This window comes from Triticum urartu, chromosome 6 (genome assembly GCF_003073215.2).
Source record: "Triticum urartu cultivar G1812 chromosome 6, Tu2.1, whole genome shotgun sequence".
NCBI classification, from domain to species: Eukaryota; Viridiplantae; Streptophyta; class Magnoliopsida; order Poales; family Poaceae; genus Triticum; species Triticum urartu.
The window spans coordinates 22,991,150-23,014,741 of NC_053027.1; the positions used below are offsets into that span (position 1 = coordinate 22,991,150).

A 23,592-nucleotide genomic window follows, 5' to 3' on the forward strand; every position below is an offset into this window, starting at 1 on the left:
CCAAGCTTGTGCAACATGTTCATGATCAAGTTGTTTAAAATTCATAATATCGTTTCTAAGAGAGATGATCTTAGCGGGAGGGAAATACTTAGAGATAAAAGCATCTTTGCACTTGTTCCAAGAATCAATACTATTTTTAGGCAAAGACGAAAACCAAGCTTTAGCACGATCTCTAAGCGAAAAAGGAAATAGCTTCAATTTAATGACATCATTATTGACATCTTTTTTCTTTTGCATATCACATAAATCAACGAAGCTATTCAGATGAGTAGTGGCATCTTCACTAGGAAGGCTGGCGAATTGATCTTTCCTAACAAGATTCAACAAAGCAGTATTAATTTCACAAGATTCAGCAACGGTAAGAGGAGCAATCGGAGTGCTAAGGAAATAAATATTATTGGTATTGGTGAAGTCACACAATTTGGTAGTATCTTAAGCCATCGCGACAAACAAACAATCTAACACACGAGCAAACAAAAAGCAAGCGGGCAAAAGAGGCAAATAGAGAGGGAGGATAGAGAGAGAGGGCGAATAAAACGGCAAGGGTGAATTGGGGGGAGAGGAAAACGAGAGGCAAATGGCAAATAATTTAATGAGAGAGATAGGGATTGTGATGGGTACTTGGTATGTTGACTTTTTGCGTAGACTCCCCGGCAACGGCGCCAGAAATCCTTCTTGCTATGTCTTGAGCTTGCGTTGGTTTTCCCCGAAGAGGAAGGGATGATGCAGCAGAGTAGCGTAAGTAGTTCCCTCAGTTTTTGAGAACCAAGGTATCAATCCAGTAGGAGGCCACGCTCAAGTCCCTCGTACCTGCACAAAACGATAGCTACTCGCAACCAACGCAATTAGGGGTTGTCAATCCCTTCAGGTCACTTACGAGAGTGAGATCTGATAGATATAACATTTTTGGTATTTTTGGTATAAAGATGCAAAGTAAAAAGTAAAAGCAAAGTAAAAGGCAAAGCAAGATTAAAGTGATGGAGATTGATATGATGAGAATAGACCCGGGGGCCATAGGTTTCACTAGTGGCTTCTCTCAAGAGCATAAGTATTCTACGGTGGGTGAACAAATTACTGTTGAGCAATTGACAGAATTGAGCATAGTTATGAGAATATCTAGGCATGATCATGTATATAGGCATCACGTCCGTGACAAGTAGACCGAAACAATTCTGCATCTACTACTATAACTCCACTCATCGACCGCTATCCAGCATGCATCTAGAGTATTAAGTTAAAAATAGAGTAACGCCTTAAGCAAGATGACATGATGTAGAGAGATAAATTCATGCAATATGAAATAAACCCCATCTTGTTATCCTCGATGGCAACGATACAATACGTGCCTTGCTGCCCCTTCTGTCACTGGGAAAGGACACCGCAAGATCGAACCCAAAGCTAAGCACTTCTCCCATGGCAAGAACTACCAATCTAGTTGGCCAAACCAAACGGATAATTCGAAGACTCATGCAAAGATAACCAATCATACATAAAAGAATTCAGAGAAGATTCAAATATTATTCATAGATAGACTTGCTCATAAACCCACAATTCATCGGTCTCAACAAACACACCGCAAAAAGAAGATTACATCGAATAGATCTCCGCAAGAGAGGGGGAGAACTTTGTATTGAGATTCAATAGAGAGAGAAGAAGCCATCTAACTACTAACTATGGACCCAAAGGTGTGAGGTAAACTACTCACACTTCATCGGAGGGGCTAGGATGATGTAAAAGCCCTCCGTGATGACAGCCCTCTTCTGGCGGAGCTCCGGAATAGGCCCCAAGATGGGATCTTGTGGATACGGAAAGTTGCGGCGGTAGAATTAGGTTTTTGTCTCCTGTTCTGATCGTTTGGGGGTACGTAGGTATATATAGGAGGAAGGAGTACATCAGTGGAGCACCGAGGGACCCACGAGGCAGGGGGCGCGCCCTAGGGGGGGCACCCCCCACCCTCGTGACCTCCTATTTGACTGCTTGGAGTAGGGTCCAAGTCTCCTGGATCACGTTCGGTGAGAAAATCACATTCCCGAAGGTTTTATTCCGTTTGGACTCCGTTTTATATTCTGTTTCTCCGAACCACTGAAATAGGCAAAAAAACAGCAATTCTGGGCTGGGCCTCCGGTTAATAGGTTAGTCCCAAAAATAATATAAAAGTGGAAAATAAAGCCCAATATAGTCAAAAACAGTAGATAATATAGCATGGAGCAATCAAAAATTATAGATACGTTGGAGACGTATCAGTGAACTCCATGATCGGCGCCCAGTCGGATTCGATGGGCACGGATGCAGGCGGCTCGGAGTCCGTGGCCGGAGACGAATCCAGTGGTTCGGCAACACAGCTCTCGTAAGGGTTGAGGTCAGTATCCGGCTCCATCGCCACTGAGAGTGCAGCCTCCATGGCGGGGTCTATCCCTCCGTCCTTGGATGGCGCAATTTGCTCTGGATTGAAGGTCGGAGGAGTTGCAGATGCGATCTCCCAAACATTGTCCGACGGCAGGGTTACGTCATGCTCGTCGTGACTGTGCAGCGCACCTGACACGGGCTTGAATCCGTCGAAGATCAAGTCTCCGCGGATGTTGGCAGTGTAGTTTAAGTTTCCGAATCTGACCTCATGGCCAGGGGCGTAGCTCTCGACCTGCTCCAGATGGCCAAGCGAATTGGCCTGCAGTGCGAAGCTGCCGAATACAAAGATCTGTCTGGGAAGGAAAACCTCACCCTGGACCACATCGCTATCGACGATCGAAGGAGCCATCAAGCCTTATGGTGACGACACAGTGGAACTCTCAATGAAAGCACCAATGTCGGTGTCAAAACTGGCGGATCTCGGGTAGGGGGTCCCGAACTGTGCGTCTAAGGCGGATGGTCACAGAAAACAGGGGACCCGATGTTTACCCAGGTTCGGGCCCTCTTGATGGAGGTAATACCCTACGTCCTGCTTGATTGTTCTTGATGATATGAGTATTACAAGAGTTGATCTACCACGAGATCGTAGAGGCTAAACCCTAGAAGCTAGCCTATGGTATGATTGTATATCTTGTCCTACGGACTAAACCCTCCGGTTTATATAGACACCGAAGGGGGCTAGGGTTACACAGAGTCAGTTACAAGGGAGGAGATCTACATATCCGTATTGCCTAGCTTGCCTTCCACACCAAGGAGAGTCTCATCCGGACACGGGACGAAGTCTTCAATCTTGTATCTTCATAGTCCAATAGTCCGGCCAAAGGATATAGTCCGGCTGTCCGGAGACCCCCTAATCCAGGACTCCCTCAGTGATCCTGGCAACCTACTTTAAAATGAAAAAAGAAATAAAAGAAAACTGACACGTGGGCTGGAAAAACGTTGAGGCCCAAAAAAATGTATAATGTAAAAGACTGGCCCAAAAAAATAAATGGTTGTTGGGCTTGGCCCATGTAGCTGACAAAATATGAAAGGAAAAAACAATAAATAGGATGAATTAATGGGCTTGGCCCATATAGACACCTAATCAGACCGGGCTCATTCTTATCCACGTCAGCTTGCCACGCTGGAATCCTGCGTGGCTTGGGGAGGCTGCTAGTGACCAAAATTTTGGTCAAAGAACCAACGACCTTTTACATATCACAGAGAAGGTCGTTAATTTCAGTTTAAGACCGCCAACTTTTGACCTTCTGTTTTTGGTCACAAAAAGTTCGCAAATGAAAAACAATGACCTTTCAGTGACCAATAGTGATGGTCGCAAGTTGACATATTTCTTGTAGTGCGGAGCTCCGGAAAAGGCCCCGAGATGGGATCTCTCGAGTACAGAAGGTTGCGGCGGTGGAATTAGGTTTTCGTGGTGCTCCTGGATGTTTGGGGGTACGTGGATATATATGGGAGGAAGAAGTACGTCGGTGTGGAGCAACGGAGGGCCCATGAGGGTGGAGGGCGCGCCCAGGGGGGTAGGCGCGCCCCCTGCCTCGTGCCTTCCTCCCTTGTTTCTTGACGGCCACTCCAAGTCTCCCGGATCATGTTTGTTGAGAAAATCACGTTCCCAAAGGTTTCATTCCGTTTGGACTCCGTTTGATATTCTTTTTCTTCGAAACCCTAAAATAGACCCAAAAACAGCAATTTGGGCTAGGCCTCCGGTTAGTAGGTTAGTCCCAAAAATGATATAAAAGTGTAAAATAAAGCCCATTGACATCCAAAATAGATAATATAATAGCATGGAGCAATCAAAAATTATATATACATTGGAGACGTATCATAGTCATTTGGCCCCCCAAAGCTTCATATTTTCTATTCTGCCCACCCCTGCATCCTGCGCTAGCTCCGCCACTGTGTAGAATATCTGGACAACTCGAATACAAACAGCGCACCTCCAGGGCCCCATGGCAAGGTTAAACTCCCATCATGGTCAACAAATTGGAAGAAAATCATGAAGTATCTGATGAAAATAGTGTTGCAGCTAGAACCACTCCATCTCTATTTAGGACTAAAACAAATACGGCTCTGTGTGCCACTGCATCCAGAACTAGAGGCATTTCGTGGCATATTTGCAAGTACTCCCTATGTAAACTAATATAAGAGTGTTTAGATCACTACTTTAGTATTCTAAATGCTCTTATATTAGTTTACGGAGGGAGTAAGAAATAAGTACCTTCCACACTGCTACTCCATGGGAGTTTATCAGGAAACACTTGATGAGTGGGAGGTACACTTAGGTCCTGATCGAACTCAAGAAACAATGACCCGCCACCAACTGCAGTATGCATCAGGTCGGCCATACATGTGTTACAGACTTACAGTCCTTGTCCTTAACATCGCATGAGTGAGCACAGGATCTGCATTGTCCCCATTGCACACTACATCCTACTTAGATTCCACAACCATCTCTAGGAAAAAGTGAAGAACCACCAACATGAGAGTTCCCCTGCACAGCGTAACGGAGGATGTCTCTCGCTCTCGCTCCCCCTTCCCCTGCCTGCGCTCCGACCATGTGGTCGCCGATGCCTCGTCACTTCATCCCTCCTCCCCGGCCTCTGTTTCTGTCTCTACTTCTCCCCTGCCCCCTTCCTTCTGCCCCGCCATTGCCGACATGGTTGGTTCTCTCATAGGTGCGTGCGAATCGCTTTTAGCCTCTGGATGGGAACTGGTTTGACTCGGGGTCAGAGTGCGGCGACGTTTCTCCGGGGGCAGGGCGGCTGGTGGTTCCTTCCCTGCCGGTGCGGAAAGTGGTGAGGGACGGGAGTAGGAGGAGCACGGAGGGAGGGGGAGGGTGGCAGTGGAGGTTGTGGAGGGCTCGCCGTGAGGAGTGAAATAAATCGTGGGAAGCGTTAAACCCTTTTCTCAGGCCGCACTTATATTTATATGGATGTTGTCGTGGCTTACAAGATGATCGATCAAGAGTTTGATCAAGAGATACAGAGAAGGTCGGTAGAGGAGAAGTTAGACAGAAGAAAGGATAGGAAAGGTTTACAATTCAAACACTAGTCCTATCCCTATACAACTCTATTTCAACACTCCCCCTCAATCTAAACCTAAGAAACTCCAAGGTTGAGATTGTACTTGAACTCATCGAGCCTTCTCATAGTAAGTGGTTTTGTAAAACCATCAGCTAGTTGATCACCAGTAGGAATGAATCTTATGTCAAGCAACTTGCGAGCAACTCTTTCTCTAACAAAGTGAAAATCAACCTCAATGTGTTTTGTGCGTTCATGAAAAACAGGATTGGCTGAAAGATAGGTAGCACCAATGTTATCACACCATAATCTAGCAGCTCGTGGAGTGTTAATTCCAAGCTCATAAAGTAGAGTCTGAATCCACATGACTTCAGCTGTAGCATTTGCTAAAGCTTTGTACTCAGCCTCAGTACTTGACCTTGAGACTAGCCTGTTTTCTTGCACTCCATGATATAAGATTTGTACCCAAGAACACAGCAAAACCACCTGTGGACCTTCTATCATCAGCACACCCTGCCCAATCTGCATCAGAGTAGGCAGACACAAGCATGGAAGGAGACTTGACAATTTTTAGTCCAAGCCCTCCTGAAAATTTGAGATACCTCACAATTCTTTTAATTGCAGTCCAGTGAACAGTAGTTGGTGCATGTAGATACTGGCATACTTTGTTCATAGAATAAGAAATATCAGGACGTGTAAGAGTTAAATATTGTAAAGCACCTACAACACTCTTGTAGTTTGTTGCATCGTCAGGTCCAAGTGCCTCTCCAATGTCAATTGTGAGTTTTTCTGAAGTTGAGATTGGTGTATTTACAGGCTTGCAATTTTCCAATCCTACTCTCCTGAGAATATCATTGGCATATTTTTCCTGTGACAAAAGTATACCATCTTTCAACTGCTTAACCTCTATGCCAAGGAAGTAATGAAGATCCCCCAAGTCCTTAAGAGCAAACTCCATCTTTAAATCCTTAAGCAAGCAGGTAGTGGCATCTGGACTTGAACTAGCAACAATTATATCATCAACATATACCAAAACAAATATAGTAACATTGCCTTTACTATAGAAGAATAGTGAGGTATCAGCTTTCGATGGTGTAAACTCAAGGTGTTGTAACTTTGTGCTCAGCCTTGAGTACCAGGCTCTTGGGGCCTGTTTCAAACCATACAAAGCTTTATATAACTTGCAAACATAATGAGGTGTGCTCTTATTTTCATAACCTGGTGGTTGCCGCATGTAAACCTCTTCTTCCAGAACACCATGAAGAAACGCGTTCTGGACATCTAGCTGCCTTAAGCTCCAACCTCTGGAAATAGCAATAGACAATACAAGACGAATAGTAGCTGCTTTAACAACAGGGCTAAAGGTATCTTCATAGTCAACACCAAACCTTTGTTTGAATCCTTTCGCAACCAATCTAGCCTTATATCTGTCTATGCTCCCATCAGACTTCCTTTTAATCTTATACACCCATTTACAATCTATGACATTTTTGCCCTTTTTGACGGTACCAAGTGCCAAGTTTTATTTCTCATGAGTGCCTCATATTCCTTATCCATAGCATCTTTCCAATCTTTATTAGCAAGTGCATCATGCAAATGAGTTGGTTCACCCATACTAGTAAGAAAGGCACGTTTGATTTTATCATACCTTATAGTACCATCCTTGTACTCTTTTTCCTTGACAATACCTGATTTGGATCTGGTATGACGACGTGGGAGTTCAGGTCCTTGCACTGGTATAGTAGGTCGGGTATCCCTTGGCACAGAAGATCTCGGTGTAGTTGGTTCAGCAGTAGAATCGTCAGCCACAGACAATCCCGCCGAATCCACTGCATTGCCCTGCTCCCGATCCGAGGCAACCGGGGAGCCAGGAGTCCCTCTCGGGATTATCGCGCCAGCAGGCGCGCACCGCGTGGCGCCTTCGCTAACCAGCCACTCGGTCGGGCGGGGCGCGCCGTCCATGCTGGGCCCCAGACTGGTCGCTTGGTCGGCCGCTGGCCCGTCCGGCACATGAGTACCGATTGGCGAGGCGCGCTGGCCCACGCTGGCTGGGGTGCAGGGGCCCGCGCTGCTGGAGCTGCCGGCCACCATATCATTTGCTGCATGCTGCGCGCTGGGATCCTGGAATCGCGCGTTTGCCGCGTTGTCAACAGAATTTTCCTTGGATCACGCACCTTCGCTGCCACCTGAATCAGCCTGGGATCTGCTACCCTTGTCTGTATTCTCTTGCATAAAATGACAGTCTATATCTACACACTTAGCACCAAAATTAAAACTTTCTTTTTCATTGGAACTAGTCATATGATCAGCACTATTTAACTCGCCCCCATGATCAGTACTAGGCATATAATCAGGAAGAAGTGCAATTTCTGCACGAAGTAGAGCTTCGGCATTTGGATGAAGTTTTGAGAACGGAAATATTGTTTCATCAAATACGACATCACGAGAAATATATATGCGTCCACTGGAACTTCAAGACACGTGTATCCTTTGTGAAGATTACTATAGCCAAGGAAAACACACTGAGTGGAACGGAATTCAAGTTTGTGTCGGTTGTATGGGCGAAGATTGGGGTAGCATGCACACCCGAAGATTTTGAGATAGTTGTAGTCAGGTTTTTGATGAAATAATTTTTCCAAAGGAGTAATATTCCCAATTACTTTGCTAGGAAGGCGATTGATAAGATAAGTGGCGGCAATAAAGGCTTCATCCCAATACTTGAGTGGCATGGATGCATGAGCTAGAAGAGATAGGCCGACTTCAACAATATGACGATGCTTACGCTCAGCAGAACCATTTTGTTGATGAGCATGGGGACAAGAAACATGATGAACAATACCAATATTGCGAAAGAAAGAGTTGAGTTTCTCATACTCTCCTCCCCAGTCACTTTGGACTGCAATAATCTTCCTGTCAAAGTGACGTTCAACAAGTTTTTGAAATTCTTGAAAAACAGAAAGAACTTCAGACTTAAATTTAAGCAGGTATATCCAAGTGAACTTGCTAAAATCATCGATGAAACTAACATAATATTTTTTTTCTTCCAAAAGAATCTCTTGCATGACCCCATACATCACTAAAAATAAGTTGCAACGGAGCATGAGACACACTATTTGACCTAGGATAGGGGAGTTGGTGACTCTTTGCACATTGACAAGCATCACAAACTGACTCAATACTTTGACTAGATGACAATGGAAGATTGCCTTTATTTACTACTTGCTTGACTATGATCGGAGAAGGATGCCCTAATCTTTGATGCCATCTCGCCAAGGAGGGCTTGACAGCGGAGTGAACTTGATGACGACGACGCTTTTGGTTAAGTGCTCCGGATGTAATGGGATACAAGCCTCCAATGCATCTACCGCGATGGATGAGCTCCCTCGTTTCCCGATCCTTTATAAAGAAATACGTAGGATGAGTTTCAAAAAAGACATTATTATCGTAAGTCAAATGAGACATAGATGCAAGGTTTTTGTCGGCTTGTGGAACATGAAGGACATCTTTAAGAATTAGATCACGTTTAAGACTAGGGGAATTAATATATGCTAGACCAATATGACAAATATCCATACCTCCACTGCTAGCGGTGTGAATCTGGTCGTTGCCGTAGTACTTCTCCCTCATGGCCAGCTTTTCTAGTTCATTGGTGACATGATCAGTAGCTCCTGAATCTGCATACCATATGGTGTCTGTTGGAAATATGCCCGAGAGGCAATAATAAATTAGTTATTATTATATTTCCTTGTTCATGATAATCGTTTATTATCCATGCTAGAATTGTATTGATAGGAAACTCAGATACATGTGTGGATACATAGACAACACCATGTCCCTAGTAAGCCTCTAGTTGACTAGCTCGTTGATCAATAGATGGTTACGGTTTCCTGACCATGGACATTGGATGTCATTGATAACGGGATCACATCATTAGGAGAATGATGTGATGGACAAGACCCAATCCTAAGCCTAGCACAAGATCATGTAGTTCGTATGCTAAAGCTTTTCTAATGTCAAGTATCATTTCCTTAGACCATGAGATTGTGCACTCCCGGATACCGTAGGAGTGCTTTGGGTGTGCCAAACGTCACAACGTAACTGGGTGGATATAAAGGTACACTACAGGTATCTCCGAAAGTGTCTGTTGGGTTGGCACGAATCGAGACTGGGATTTGTCACTCCGTGTAAACGGAGAGGTATCTCTGGGCCCACTCGGTAGGACATCATCATAATGTGCACAATGTGATCAAGGAGTTGATCACGGGATGATGTGTTACGAAACGAGTAAAGAGACTTGCCGGTAACGAGATTGAACAAGGTATCGGGATACCGACGATCGAATCTCGGGCAAGTATCGTACCGCTAGACAAAGGGAATTGTATACGGGATTGATTAAGTCCTTGACATCGTGATTCATCCGATGATATCATCGTGGAACATGTGGGAGCCAACATGGGTATCCAGATCCCGCTGTTGGTTATTGACCGGAGAACGTCTCGGTCATGTCTACATGGTTCCCGAACCCGTAGGGTCTACACACTTAAGGTTCGGTGACGCTAGGGTTATAGAGATATTAGTATGCGGTAACCCGAAAGTTGTTCGGAGTCCCGGATGAGATCCCGGACGTCACGAGGAGTTCCGGAATGGTCCGGAGGTAAAGAATTATATATAGGAAGTGCTATTTCAGCCATCGGGACAAGTTTCGGGGTCACCGGTATTGTACCGGGACCACCGGAAGGGTCCCGGGAGTCCACCGGGTGGGGCCACCTGCCCCGGGGCCACATGGGCTGTAGGGGGTGCGCCTTGGCCTATATGGGCCAAGGGCACCAGCCCCTAGAGGCCCATGCGCCAAAGGAACAAGAGGAGGGGAGAGTCCTAAAGGGGGAAGGCACCTCCGAGGTGCCTTGGGGAGGATGGACTCCTCCCCCCCTTTGGCCGCACCCTTCCTTGGAGGAAGGGGCAAGGCTGCACCCTCCCCCTCTCCCTTGGCCCTATATATAGTGGGGGGAAGGGAGGGCAACCATACCTAAGCCCTGGCGCCTCCCTCTCCCTCCCACAACACATCTTCCTCCTCCCGCAGCGCTTGGCGAAGCCCTGTTGGAATCCCGCTACTTCCACCACCATGCCGTCGTGCTGTTGGATCTCCATCAACCTCTCCTTCCCCCTTGCTGGATCAAGAAGGAGGAGACGTCGCAGCTCCGTACGTGTGTTGAACGCGGAGGTGCCGTCCGTTCGGCGCTAGGATCATCGGTGATTTGGATCACGACGAGTACGACTCCATCAACCCCGTTCTCTTGAACGCTTCCGCGCGCGATCTACAAGGGTATGTAGATCCACTCCTCCCTCGTTGCTAGATGACTCCATAGATAGATCTTGGTGACACGTAGGAAAATTTTGAATTTATGCTACGTTCCCCAACAGTGTCATCTCCACCACCTTGTTCCCTGATTGCAGCGGCTACATGACGAGCATCAGGAACATAATCCTCGTCATACCGGTGCCAACAATCCACGACTTCATGTCCTGGTTTCTTGCATAGTTGACACCGAACGCGAGTTGAAGAAGATGATCCAGAGGAGGCGTTGGTGTTGGAGTAGCCGCCCCCTCCAGATCATGCGGGGACGTTGCTGTTGGTGTAGCCGCCCCTGCCAGGATGCGCGCTCTGGCTGTTGCTGCGTCCGCGGTCGCTGTTGCCGCTGCTACGGCCATGCCCCTGGTGATCGCGCCCGCGACCAGCTCCTCGACCACGTGAAGCAGCGTTGATGGAGGATTGACGAACGTTCATCCTGTGAAGCAGATTGAGGCGGGCGTCGAAGCTGAGTAATTGGTTGAATAATTCCTGGACAGTCACGGGCTCGACCCGCGCTGCAAGAGCCCACACGACCGGGTTGTAGTCGAGGTCGAGGCTGGCAAGAACATGGGAGACGATCTCTGCATCGCCCAGCCCCGCTCCTGTGCATGCGATCTCGTCCGAGAGCATCTTAATTTTGGCAAGATAATCTGTCATGCTCAGGTTTCCTTTTTTCAGGTTTGTTAATTCAATGCGGGTATTAATGGCTTGGGCTTGAGTTTGGGCAGCAAAAGAGGCATGAATCGCGGCCCATACCTCCGCTGGCGTCTGCAATGTGACCACCTGTGCAAGGATCTCGCGAGACAATGAGCCCATCAGAAAACCTTGAACTTGCTGCTGTTGAGCGTACCAGAGGTGGCGTGCAAAATTGACGATCTGTTCCTCCTTCCCGTCCTTGGTGACGGTGAGGGTCTCCGGTGGCGCCTGGCTCGTCGGATCGAGGTGGTGAGCCATCTATGCGCCCTTGATTTGCGGCAGCACGACGGCTTTCCACATGAGGAAATTGTTCCTCGTGAGCTTCTCCTGTGGTGGTGGCCCAAGGGACATGGCTTGGGTGCTACTGGATGAAGGCGCAAAGGTGGATGACGAGGCGAGGGAGGTGGTGAGCGCACTCATGGTGCTTGATTGGGTGGAGGCGGTGGTCATGGCGAGGTTTGGGTAGGCTAGATGCGATCTCTTTCTCGATCTAGGAAGAAGATGCTCTGATTACCATGAAATAAATCGTGGGAAGCGTTAAACCCTTTTCTCGGACCGCACTTATATTTATATGGATGTTGTCGTGGCTTACAAGATGATCGATCAAGAGTTTGATCGAGAGATACAGAGAAGGTCGGTAGATGAGAAGTTAGACAGAAGAAAGGATAGGAAAGGTTTACAATTCAAACACTAGTCCTATCCCTATACAACTCTATTTCAACAAGGAGGAGAGCGCGGCCGCCACCATGAGGATCGAGATCGGGTCCACGCCACGCAACAGTGGTAGCGAAGGGGAGGAAGGAGTCGGAGGATGACCACATTGGGTATGCATGTGAGGTGTTTGTGATAATGCTAGAGAGAGAGAAGAGAAGGAAGAAGACCAAGTTCAAGGGTCTAGGTGGGGTTTTTTTTTGCGAACTTAGCCAGGTGTGTGAGCCCGACCAAATGATGACGTCATCAAAGTCACTAGAATTTTCTGTTAGTGTTTTTTGCCACCGTCAGAAATTCGGTTCGATGCAAAATGTCATGAATCATAAAGTGGTTGTTTTTCACTAATCGTGACATGAATGTGGTCAATATACTTGTGTGAGGTGCTTGTACAAACAATGAGTCGCTTGGAGAAGCAACAAACAACCGGTAATCCGCAAAAATTAATCTGAATTGGGGGCTGCATGAGATAAATAGAGGAGAGCAAAAAAAACCTAGGGTTTCCGCGGGCTCTCGCCCAGCAGTCGCCAGGCAGCCTCGTCTCATGTAGCCTTAAGACCATAGAAGGGTAGGGTTCATGTTCTCCTCAAAAAGATGAGGCGATGGCACCTCCCTGAAGATGAAATAGGTGACTTCTTGACTGTCTACTACAATAAGGTTTTGCCCTGTTACGGTGATGGAGGAGAGATGATGGCGGCGCGTCTGCGGCTCGCTCCAGTGTTTAAAGTCGTTGCTAGGTGATCTACGGATCTGGATGTAATTTTTACTCCTGGTGTTTGTTGTACTATCTTCATAGTTGATGAACAAATCGGAAGTTTTCTCGTGAAAAAATAGAGGAGGACACATGAACGCTCTGTGAGCTGTATGGGATGAAGACATACTAAAAGCGGAAGACCTGAGAGAGTGAGTGAGTGAGTGAGTGAGTGAGTGAGAGATTTAAATTGGATTGTAGGTTGAGAGAGTGAGTGAGTGAGTGAGAGAGAGATTTAAATTGGATTGTAGGTTGTGGCTGAGATATAAGATTTAAGTATGCCATTGTGCCATTCCAGCGAATTTTTAGATGAACATATATTGATCTTTTTCTTTTGTTGCAACGCACGATTATTTGTGCTAGTTTTTTGATAAAGGGAAAGCTCTGCCCAGCGGGAAAAAGAACAGAAAAATAAAATCTTTTCTTCCCTTCTCTCTCTCGTCTCATCCGCCTCGCCGCCGGGGGATCGCCGGCCGGACCCCATCCCGCAATGCCGCGCCTCCGCCTGCCCCTGCTCCTCCTCCTCCCCGTCACCTTCACCATCTCCGTCCTCCTCTTCCTCTCTTCCTCCCCTCCCCCGCCCCCGCCACAGCCCCCCATCCCCTGCGGCGCCGCCCCCTCCGACGCCACCGCCGGCCACTGGGTCCCGACCCCGTCTCCCCCGCCGCCACCCCTCTACTCCCAGTCATGCCCCTTCCACCGCAACGCCTGGAACTGCCTCCGCAACGGCCGCCGCCCCGTCGCCGCGCTCTCCTGGGCCCCCACTCGCTGCGGCGCCATCCCGAGGCTCGATCCCGCCGCGTTCCTCGCGGCGGCCAGGAGGCGCCGGATCGGGTTCGTGGGGGACTCGCTGTCGGAGAACCTGGTCGTCGCGTTGCTCTGCGCGCTCCGGTCCGGCGACGGCGGCGCGCGCAAGTGGAAGCGCCGCGGCGCGTGGCGGGGCGGCTACTTCCCCCGGGAGAACGTCGTCGTCGGGTACCACCGCGCCGTGCTGCTCGCCAAGTACACGTGAGTCGTACCACCATCTCTGCTCAGTGCTGCTCCATGATTCTTGTAGATTGCAACACAAGATCAATGCTTTATGTGAGAAACTTTGATTAGGATGAACTGTAGATCTATCTTGCTTAGGATTGCATTTAGGATCCGGACAGCTAGAATGCATCTTTGTGTCTTTTAGTACGGTGGATGAACTGTAGATAGATACAATTTGCTTGGTTTGCTTGTGATATGTGTATGTAAAAGAGAGGAAGTTTGATAATCAGGGACAGTTACTGTGACAGGGGATGTCGCAAACATGAGTGTGCAATACTATTATTTTTTAAATATTCTCGGAAGATAATTCGGGTGATGCATTTCTTTTACCCTCTAGGAATAGGATGAGTTGCACTTCTAGTTATTTGGTTTCGAAGATCTGTGGTTGGCTTCATGATTCATGATCATTGGTGTGTGAGGGACTCAAACTTAACTGTGGCGGTAGTTCTGCTCTCTTAGAGAAATCAGGAATTATTCCATAGCAAGTGGCGTCACGGTGCTACATGCTTAATCTCTGCACTGGTTGGCTGCTGAGCACAGTTCTGTAGTTTTGTCTGCCGGACAGTGAATTCTTGTGCTATTGCTTTTTATTGTAGGTTACACATGCTCTTTACTCTCAGATCCACACAAGAAAAGGCATTTTCCAGTTGCAGAAGTATATTAATGCATAAGAATACATCTTTGTCAATTTTATGAAATTGAGATCTACCGATCGGAACATCCTTATGATTCTGATTGTCTGCCACATCCTTTACTTTGATGATTTCTTTGTAGATGTTAGCATTTTATCCTACTGTTACTGTGTGTTTTGTTTCCTATATCCATATGTTAGGAATGCATAGACAGTTCCGTACTTTCGTGATGTATGAGCTTCAGTAATGTGGATTTTTGTATCAGTAATTTAAAAGTCCATACTTATTAAACCTACACTGATAGCATCTGACATTTCAACTGCGAAACTGCATGCATTTGTGCTTTTGTACACGAATGGGACTATATGGCTTATATGATAAAATCTTAAAACTCACATGGTGATAACTAATGATACAAAGGTGGCAGCCTGTAGAGAATTCCAAACCTCAGAGTGATGGAATAATGGGAACTTACAGAGTTGATGTTGACATTCCTGCTGAGGATTGGGCAAATATCACCAAGTTCTACGACGTACTCATTTTCAACACTGGACACTGGTAAGTATTTACTTGAAATTTTGTTGCTGTGTGCACGCTAACATAGGGTGAAACTTTAATTTCGTTCAAGAGGTACTGAGTTTCTTCATGAGTTTCGTAAGATAATAATACTTAGTAAGTGTTAACACTGCATATTCTCTATGTTGGAACTACTTGGAAACTGGGCTGTTTGTGTCTAGAAAAAGCCTTTTTCCTTTCAGTGTTGAAATGTTATTTGTTTTAAATTTCTGGGTATACTTACCATTGTGAAATAAAAATCCTGTGTTAGCTAGCATGGCAATGTGTATTGCTCTTATACATTCCTTCTATTTTGTGGCAACTATATTTGTAGTTTGGTTACGAGTCATGACTGCGTTTCTCATTATCAGGTGGGGTCCGGATAAATTCCCAAAAGAAACTCCCCTTGTTTTCTACCGAGGAGGAAAACCAATCGAGCCTCCACTCGGCATCTTTGATGGACTGAAGGTAGTCCTCAAAAGTATGAGCTCGTACATCGAAAGGGAGGTCCCAAGTACAACAATGAAGCTGTGGCGCACACAATCACCCAGGCACTTTGATGGAGGCGAATGGGATCACAACGGCAGTTGCTTGTCTAAGAGGCTCCTCGAAGAACACGAGGTACCATTCTAGGTCCAAGCTTTTCATGATCTGACATTTTCCTCAAAAAAAAAATAGTCATGACCCCCCTAAAATCCTGTGCAGCTGGATTCCTGGTTCGATCCCAGGTTTGGGGGAGTGAACAAGGAAGCGAGACTAGTAAACTCAGTGATCCAGGAAGCGCTAGTCGGCACGGATATCCAGCTGCTCAACCTGACGTACATGAGCGAGTTCCGTGCCGACGCCCATCCAGCTATCTGGCTCGGGAAGAAGGACGCGGTGGCCGTCTGGGGGCAGGACTGCATGCATTGGTGCCTGCCAGGCGTACCGGACACGTGGGTCGACATCTTGGCTGCGCGGATCTTGCACTACTTCAAGCAGGGTGAAGGTTGACGCCGTGTGCGCTGAAGTTCAGGCCTGTAAATTGTCTGCTGGAAGGAAGATGATATGCTGAACAATGCTGGTGTAATTGGTCTGTCATACTGAGTTTGGGATTGCACTTTGGAACAAATTGCAGCCCTCAAAATTTCAGACGTAAAACTGGACTGCGACTAGGCATCTCTCTGTAACTGTAAATGCAGCATATTTTTGAACGTACAGCTCGGCTCACGGCCACTGAATGTTGAGTGTTGCATGATTATGTTCTTCAGTTTTTCTCGTCTTCCTCTGACACTGCAGTCATGCTTTCTAATAGGCGGTTTAGTCTGGAGGACCTGAAAAACTTACGCAAATTGCAAAAGAAACAAGAAGATTTGGCACCATGTTTAATTGGAATGCGTGCATGCAACCAAAAAAATAATCCAAAATTCGTTGCAGCGCTGTGTTAAGTCTCTTAGGATTAGAATTTCATTCCTAGTGGTGGCAATGGGAGTCGGCACGTCCTGAACACGGATACATATGAACGCGCTTTCCAAAAATGTGTACCCGCTTTTAAAAAATATACTTTAAACGTGTTTTCTAATGTCAAGAAAAAATCAAAACACAATTTTGTGCATCATGCATGTTCGCAATAATATGTCCGCGGCACAAAGTTTTGTGAGAAAAAGTATTTTTTATTTTGTCTCTGAAAAAAGACAAATTAAGTGCTTCTAAATAGCGTTTTGAGGCATAATTTTTTGTCTTTTTGCACAGGCCACAAAAAAAGTTGTTTTTCCATTAACTTTATGCACGCACATAGAACATGGAGATGTCTGCGTGCACCTTTTTCCAGAACTTTTTGGCATTTCAAAATGTGTTTTTCAAAGTGGGTTTATATGTATCCAGGTTCATCCATTCACTTCCCATGGCAATGGTGGCTAAGAATGATGCTTTCCCGAGTCTTGGTCCAACTCGTGGCGGCATAGAGGGTGGGGGTTGTCTGGTCGCTACTTTTTATGGAGTGGGGGATCTGGTTGCATCTTTGTGTTATACTCTCTCCGTTCCTAAATATAAGTCTTTTTAAAGCTTGAAATATGGACAACATTTGGATTAAAATGAGTGAGTTTACACTCTAAAATACGTCTATATACATCTATATATTTTTTATATTGAAATCTCTAAAAGGGCTTGTATTTAGGAACGGAGGGAGTACTCCTTTCGTCCGGTATTACTTGTCGTGAAAATAGATGTATCTAGACATATTTTAATTCTAAATACATCCATTTTTTTATCTATTTCCATGATAAGTCATTTAGGATGGAGGGAGTATTAGATAAAGGTGGTCATCGAAGGTGTCTTATGGCGGAGCAGGCAATGCCTTTTCTAGTTTTGATTCTCTGGCTCCTTCTCTGACCGGCGATGTCTAGCCAGTGTCGATGTTTATGAGGTTATATGTCTTGCTCGATCTATCTGGCTGGATTTGGGATAGTCGTCGAGCCCTCTGCACTGCCTTCTTCTTCGAGATGGCGATCAATTTCTCAGATTCAGAAGTCCAGAAAATGAGTGTTGAGCTTTGCTCATGGCATGCCGCCGACATGGAGAGCCGACGCAATGTCAAGGATAGAAGCTTAAAAAAATAAGGCCGGACATTCTGACCAATAGCCAACCAATATCTGACTCTTAACAGAAGGTTGAAGCCCTCAATAGGACACCATGTGCAACTGCTGATATTCATAATTCAGCTTCGCATCTTCACAACGATCATAGCCGAACCTCTACTACTTAAAAAGAATGTAAGGTTCCATTTCACCTTTTTACCCACCAATCCTTCGTTCACCTTTTCATGTATATGATAATCAATCACCTTAATTATTTACCTCTGAACCAATTCCACTTTAATTTACTTACCAAACTTTTAATCAAAATATAAGGTAATTCATGGACAAAATTTAATGAACATTTATTTACATAATTGCATTATTCTTGACAAATAAATCACAAGCTTACGTACTATAATATCTATATCCTGTTGCAAAGCATGGACATTGTTCTAGTAAGTGAAAATTCCACAAGAGGATTGACACGCTTTTACTCTATACAAAATCGGTATAGTTGGTTACCGGCGTGGACGAGGCTACGAGGTTACGCACTTTTGCTCTATACAAAATTGGTATAGTTGGACTCGTGTGAAAGCACATTTTTCATGTTTTTCGATTGTAACATTAACTTTTTATGCTGAATCATCCATGTATATACGATTATGACTGCGCATCAGTTAATGCAGAGGCTGGGGTCTGTCCTCCTTTTTTCAAAAAATATAAAACGTATTTGTGGTTGGATCTGTTATGTTTGGAATTGTTGGGGGTAGGGACCTTGATTTAGATGAATTACGTTTAGAATCGGATGGCGGATATCGAATCAAATCCACCGCAATGATGCGAAAGAAAAACAAAGCGGGGGTCTGACTCCAACTCCTCCCTCATATGCTACACCAATGAATAGCATGATGAGTTCGGTTAATCAATTTGAAATACCCCATGTTAGGACCTTTAATAGCATGCAAGAAGTATTTAACCATTTAATCATCGACAACTAATTCACAATACACTAGTCCAAACATGTCGATGGATAGGGTAATTGCCCATGCTACTACTTGTTATTCAGCCAATTACCATGAAATTTCATATGCTACACCTTATATTACAAAATTTCAGTGCCATGTGCAATTACTGATGTTTATAATTCAGCATCGCACCTTCACAACAATCATAGCTGAATATTCCACGAGAGGCTATGAGGTTGGTGAACTTTTACTCTATATAAAATCGGTATAGTTAAGAGAAACACTTACTATCAACCCGCAGATCGCAGCGGCCACGTTCACCACCTTGCCTGGATGACACGCATCAAGTGAAGGCCTACATACCATCCTTCATGTAACAGGGGCCATGCTTCTGAAACATATGTGGTGTCGCAATGGTCTATGCGGTTTTTTGTTTTACAACAAAACCTCTCACGAAATTTTTCTGCAACGAGACCTCATTTGAAAAAAAAATTACAACAAAACCTCTCATATTTTTTTTGTGCAACGAGACCTCATTTGAAAAAAAAATTATAACAAAATCTCAGTTGCAAAAATCTTTTCGCAACAAAATACTTGTTGCCAAAAAAATATATGCAAAAGACGTGTGTTGCATAAATAGTTTTGCAACAAGATCTGTGTTGCAATGATGGAGGCGCGCTCGGCCGGTCGATGCGGCAGATCTGATGGCTCACGACTCGGTTGATCTTTTAAAAAGATCAGCCGGCGGATATGTAACACACGCCCCTATATATAGTTAATCAATTTTTTTGAGAAGAAACTTGATTTTGGATGAAGAATCGGACGGTGGATATCGAATCAAATCCACCGCGATGACGTGAAGAAAAAACAAAGCGGGGCCCAACTCCAACTCCTCTTTCTCTCTAGTCTCCAGAACAGCTCAGGGAAAAAAAAAGGAATCCTCTCTGCGAGCAGAAGCAAAGCATCCGAACTTCCGAGGCGAGGCAGATTTGGTTCGCGGGGCGGCGTCGGAGGAGGCATCGCCGGCGGCGAGCTCGGCCGGGTCTACCGCGCGCGGGACCGATACGTCGTCCTCCGCCGGCGCGAGCAATGGCGGCGGCGCCGCGGGGCCAGGAGGCAGCGGCGTGGTCGGAGGAGGCGGCGCGGCTGGTCTGGGGCGGCGCCGTGCCGCTCCAGGTCCACCTCCACGACGCCGACGTCACCGCGCTCCCACCGCCCCCGCCCTTCCTGGTAAGACGCCACCCCCCACCGCCGTCCGAAATCCCAAATCTCGGCACTGCGTTCTTGGATTCCAGGATCACGGTTGCTGATAGGTTATAGTCCAGATTGCTTGCTCTCCTCGGAATTTTAGACCCTTAGCTGAAGATTTTGAGGTCTTTTGGCCTGCCCGTGTGCTCCAAAAGCCTGTATTTCAAGGCAAACCCTCACCAAAGTTTGGTACTTTTTTCTTGCATATGAACATGGAGTTGATTCTGCTTACAGAGTCTTTTCTAGTATGCTCCACATCCTGTTTAGGTAATTAGCTGAGTTTGCTGCAGGCATGCTCTTCATATGTTTGATGTGCTGGAAAAAAGAGATAAAACATTTACAAATCTCACTTGCTACTGTATGAAATTCCTGTGTTCCTCTTTCACATTGCTATCTATCAGCCTGAAAAATGGTGTACAATGGGTTGTCTCATAATCTCATCTCTATTAACTAGATATTCCTAAAAATGTGGTGAGAGATTTGTTGCTAAGAGATCATATCTTATATCTGTTTTAGCTCGCAGTCCAAGCTGATAGCCATGTGAGATCATTACTGCCAAAGCGCTTATCTTCCTTTCCACAGGAGTATCTGTTTCGTTTATTAACCTTTATTTTGTCTGCAACAGACTTTAGGGCCAAGAATTGGGTATTTTCCATTGTTGGTGTCGACTATAAAGGCTCATTTCAGCAGCTCACTCCCACCGGGTGTTGATACTGTTTGGTTTGAGTATAAAGGGCTGCCACTGAAATGGTAACATATGTTATCTCCTACTAATATTAATATTGATGGTCTATCACCTTATTTAATCTTGAGAACCCATGTTATTGCTGCCGCTTTTATTTGCTGACAGCCCTTTTTATGTTCACATTGTTAGGTATATACCCATTGGTGTTCTTTTCGACCTTCTCTGTGCAGATCCAGAAAGGCCATGGAATCTAACGGTTAGACTATGAGTCCTCTAGCACTTTTCTTTAGACACGTTTTCTTTTATGATTTGTTTAATTTGCAAGGCGAATTTTTGGTGTTGAAGGTTCATTTATGCCTTAATGGGACGCTGGATTAGTAGAAACCTTTTGATTAACCATGTGCATTTTCTCTTAACATTTAAGTTTGCTGGAAATACTGTTAGATATTGATGCCATAATGTTCTCAGGATCTAGTTAGTTACTTAACTCAGCAATTAAGTTCAATAAATTACCAATTAGAGTGCAAAAATATTCATGTGCATGCCACACATTATGTAATCCTTTCTTAATTGCAATCAGCCATCCATCAGTATACGAATAGTAGAAACCAAGTTTATAACCATCTACTCTTACAGGTACATCTTTTATTGTATATTTTGAAAGTTATTCTTTCTGAAAACATGAGTCATTTGCATGAATCTGCTATTCTGTTTCTATATGTGGTTTTCCCAGTTACTTGCTCCAGTTGTTCGCCGTATGCACACAACTTATGCATAAAATTTGTAGGTTCATTTTAGGGGGTATCCTGCAGATATATTATCGCCATGTGAAGGTGAAGATAGTGTAAAGTGGAACTACAACAATTCCCTGAAAGAGGTTCATTTTGAGAACTAGTGTTATCCGGCAACTCTTTCTTCCAGTCTCAAACAATAGTGTAATAATTTCTCTTTTTCAGGCTGCCTTCATCATAACTGGAAACAGCAAGAATGTGATGAATATGTCCCAGGCTGATCAACTTGCTATGTGGGAATCAGTGAGGAAAGGTATGCTCCCCAGAAACAACCTTTCTGTATGAAGTATACCTAGTTTCTACCATTTATGGACGATGCAGTCTCTCAATGCTTGTAACTTTCGTGCTTTGACTACAGCGTGTTACTTTGTTATTACTTATTATAGGTGACTTGGATAGTTATATGAATATCTCTACCAAGCTTAAGCTTGGACCGTTTGAAGAGGATTTCTTAGTACGGACTTCCTCGTTAGAGCCTCGACAAGGTTCTGATGAGCCTGAATCTCCTGGATCTGTCAAACCATGTATGCTCTTCTGTCATTGAACTCTCTACTTTTGTATTAATTGAACGTTTCAAACCAAATTTATTTTATTTTATTTTTGTTCGCACATTTTTTATATTAGTTAATTGATGCATGCTTTTGACATTCGTAAAACTTCACATACACTTTCAAGTTATACAATAATGGACCTATACATTATTGGAGTTGTATGACATTAAGATACGTCTATGATAAAAATGGATTTGTGTCACATTAAGAAATCACCATCTGCTCTGATAGATCTATTCCATTAATACCTTGTTAGGCAGGGTACCTGTTCGATTATACGTGCGCAGAGTTCAACAAGACCTTGAGGATTTAGAAGATGCGAAGCCCGTCAGTGACTGGGAAAGTGTATCCTATATAAATCGGCCATTCGAGATCCGGAAGGAGGGAGGTACGTAGCTCTGCTGCCAATATTTATGTTATCATTTGAATGCCAGTATGGATTGAGGAAGGATTTTGCTTGTTGTAATCACCAACCATGTAATAGTGCTTTTCAGAAAAATGTTAAATATTTTGAATTACCGTTGTCTGGAGATTATCCCCAAACTGAGAAGCATGCACATGTACATTTCTTCCATTGGAAAATTGGTGCAACTTCTGTTTATCCATTTATTTTGAGAGGATATTTATCTACCTATGCTACTACTGTATTTTACTTTCTGCTCTGCGACATCTTTCGAGAAAGCCAGGGTAAAGGGTTTAAGATTTCCTCTTTAACGAGAAACAAGTGTGACTGTAATCAGAGTTGACCCCTGAAACTGTGCAACTACATGTTTACAACTGCCTTCCACTCACACCCTTTGTTTCACGGTGGTTATGGTGTTGCGATAACAGTATTTCTTCTTGACATATAGTTCACTTTGCTCTGTTCTGCAGGTAGAAGCTACATTGCCTTGGAACATGCCTTGGAGACATTGCTACCAGAGTTCTTCAGCTCGAAGCTTACGGCTAGAGCTGCTGATCCTGAACCTGGGGCGACGACACCAGACTCAGAACCCGACGATTCAGGTACCAGTCCAGGCACTCCTCATGACGAGAAACCAGCTTCGGCGAGTCTGCAAGAGACAGATGTGGCCAAGAAGACCAAACTGAAGCTGGTGAGGGTGCAAGGCATCGAGCTCGACATGGACATACCATTCCTTTGGGTGGCCAACAACCTGAAGAACCCCGAATGCTACCTCCATGTTTGTGTATATGTTGGGGCATGAATACAATGTAACAGTGACACAAGAACAGTGTCGAAAGGTTAGATACCATAGGAGGAGTGAGACCAGGAATGGCCTGCTGGTCTTGTTCTTTGGTTGTACATATACAGATGGTAACATCCTTATCGTTTAGGTGTGTCGATGTAAGATCTGCAGTGTTGCTGGGTTTGAATACCATGATGAATGGAATGATTCCTGTTTCACAATTATTGATGTACTGTTCTGGTATGGATATGGAATTGTTGGGAAGGAAGAGCATTCGATGCATGGTGATGCTGTGTAATTCATATGCCATCTCTGTCAAATTTGAGTTAAGTCGTTTAAATGCTCACAACAGCGGGTTTTTTTTTTTGAGCAGTGCCTGCTATCATGGTCATTCGTTCGATGAGGGTACGTGATGAAAAGAAATTTTCGTTTGGGCTGGGGGGGGGGGGGGGGGGGGGGGGGG

The 23,592-nt window shown here is 45.1% G+C and overlaps 2 protein-coding genes across 2 annotated transcripts; both read left to right on the top strand.

The window, feature by feature from the left end:
* Positions 1–13,323: 13,323 nt before the first annotated feature.
* LOC125516218 (protein trichome birefringence-like 12) lies at positions 13,324–16,406 on the top strand. Its single transcript, XM_048681703.1, has 4 exons — positions 13,324–13,936; positions 15,013–15,150; positions 15,519–15,768; positions 15,853–16,406. Exons 1-4 carry the CDS (start codon positions 13,419–13,421, stop codon positions 16,138–16,140), a joined length of 1,194 nt encoding a protein of 397 aa, XP_048537660.1. The 5' UTR covers positions 13,324–13,418; the 3' UTR covers positions 16,141–16,406.
* A 3,161-nt stretch (positions 16,407–19,567) lies between these two features.
* On the top strand, positions 19,568–23,411 carry LOC125515614 (autophagy protein 5-like). The gene is made up of 8 exons (XM_048681124.1): positions 19,568–19,897; positions 20,541–20,665; positions 20,790–20,856; positions 21,388–21,477; positions 21,557–21,644; positions 21,778–21,915; positions 22,199–22,330; positions 22,816–23,411. The coding sequence occupies exons 1-8, from the start codon at positions 19,757–19,759 to the stop codon at positions 23,145–23,147; spliced, it is 1,113 nt and encodes a 370-aa protein (XP_048537081.1). The 5' UTR covers positions 19,568–19,756; the 3' UTR covers positions 23,148–23,411.
* Positions 23,412–23,592: the final 181 nt, after the last annotated feature.

What these genes read in the sequence shown, in the direction of transcription:
- LOC125516218 (XM_048681703.1), top strand. Translation starts at nt 13,419, where the DNA reads ATGCCGCGCCTCCGCCTGCCCCTGCTCCTCCTCCTCCCCGTCACCTTC. An exon ending in ATTTTCAACACTGGACACTG is followed by an intron (nt 15,151 to 15,518) that starts GTAAGTATTTAC and finishes TCTCATTATCAG; the next exon opens with GTGGGGTCCGGATAAATTCC. An exon ending in GGCTCCTCGAAGAACACGAG is followed by an intron (nt 15,769 to 15,852) that starts GTACCATTCTAG and finishes AATCCTGTGCAG; the next exon opens with CTGGATTCCTGGTTCGATCC.
- LOC125515614 (XM_048681124.1), top strand. Translation starts at nt 19,757, where the DNA reads ATGGCGGCGGCGCCGCGGGGCCAGGAGGCAGCGGCGTGGTCGGAGGAG. An exon ending in AAAGGGCTGCCACTGAAATG is followed by an intron (nt 20,666 to 20,789) that starts GTAACATATGTT and finishes TCACATTGTTAG; the next exon opens with GTATATACCCATTGGTGTTC. An exon ending in AAAGGCCATGGAATCTAACG is followed by an intron (nt 20,857 to 21,387) that starts GTTAGACTATGA and finishes TAAAATTTGTAG; the next exon opens with GTTCATTTTAGGGGGTATCC.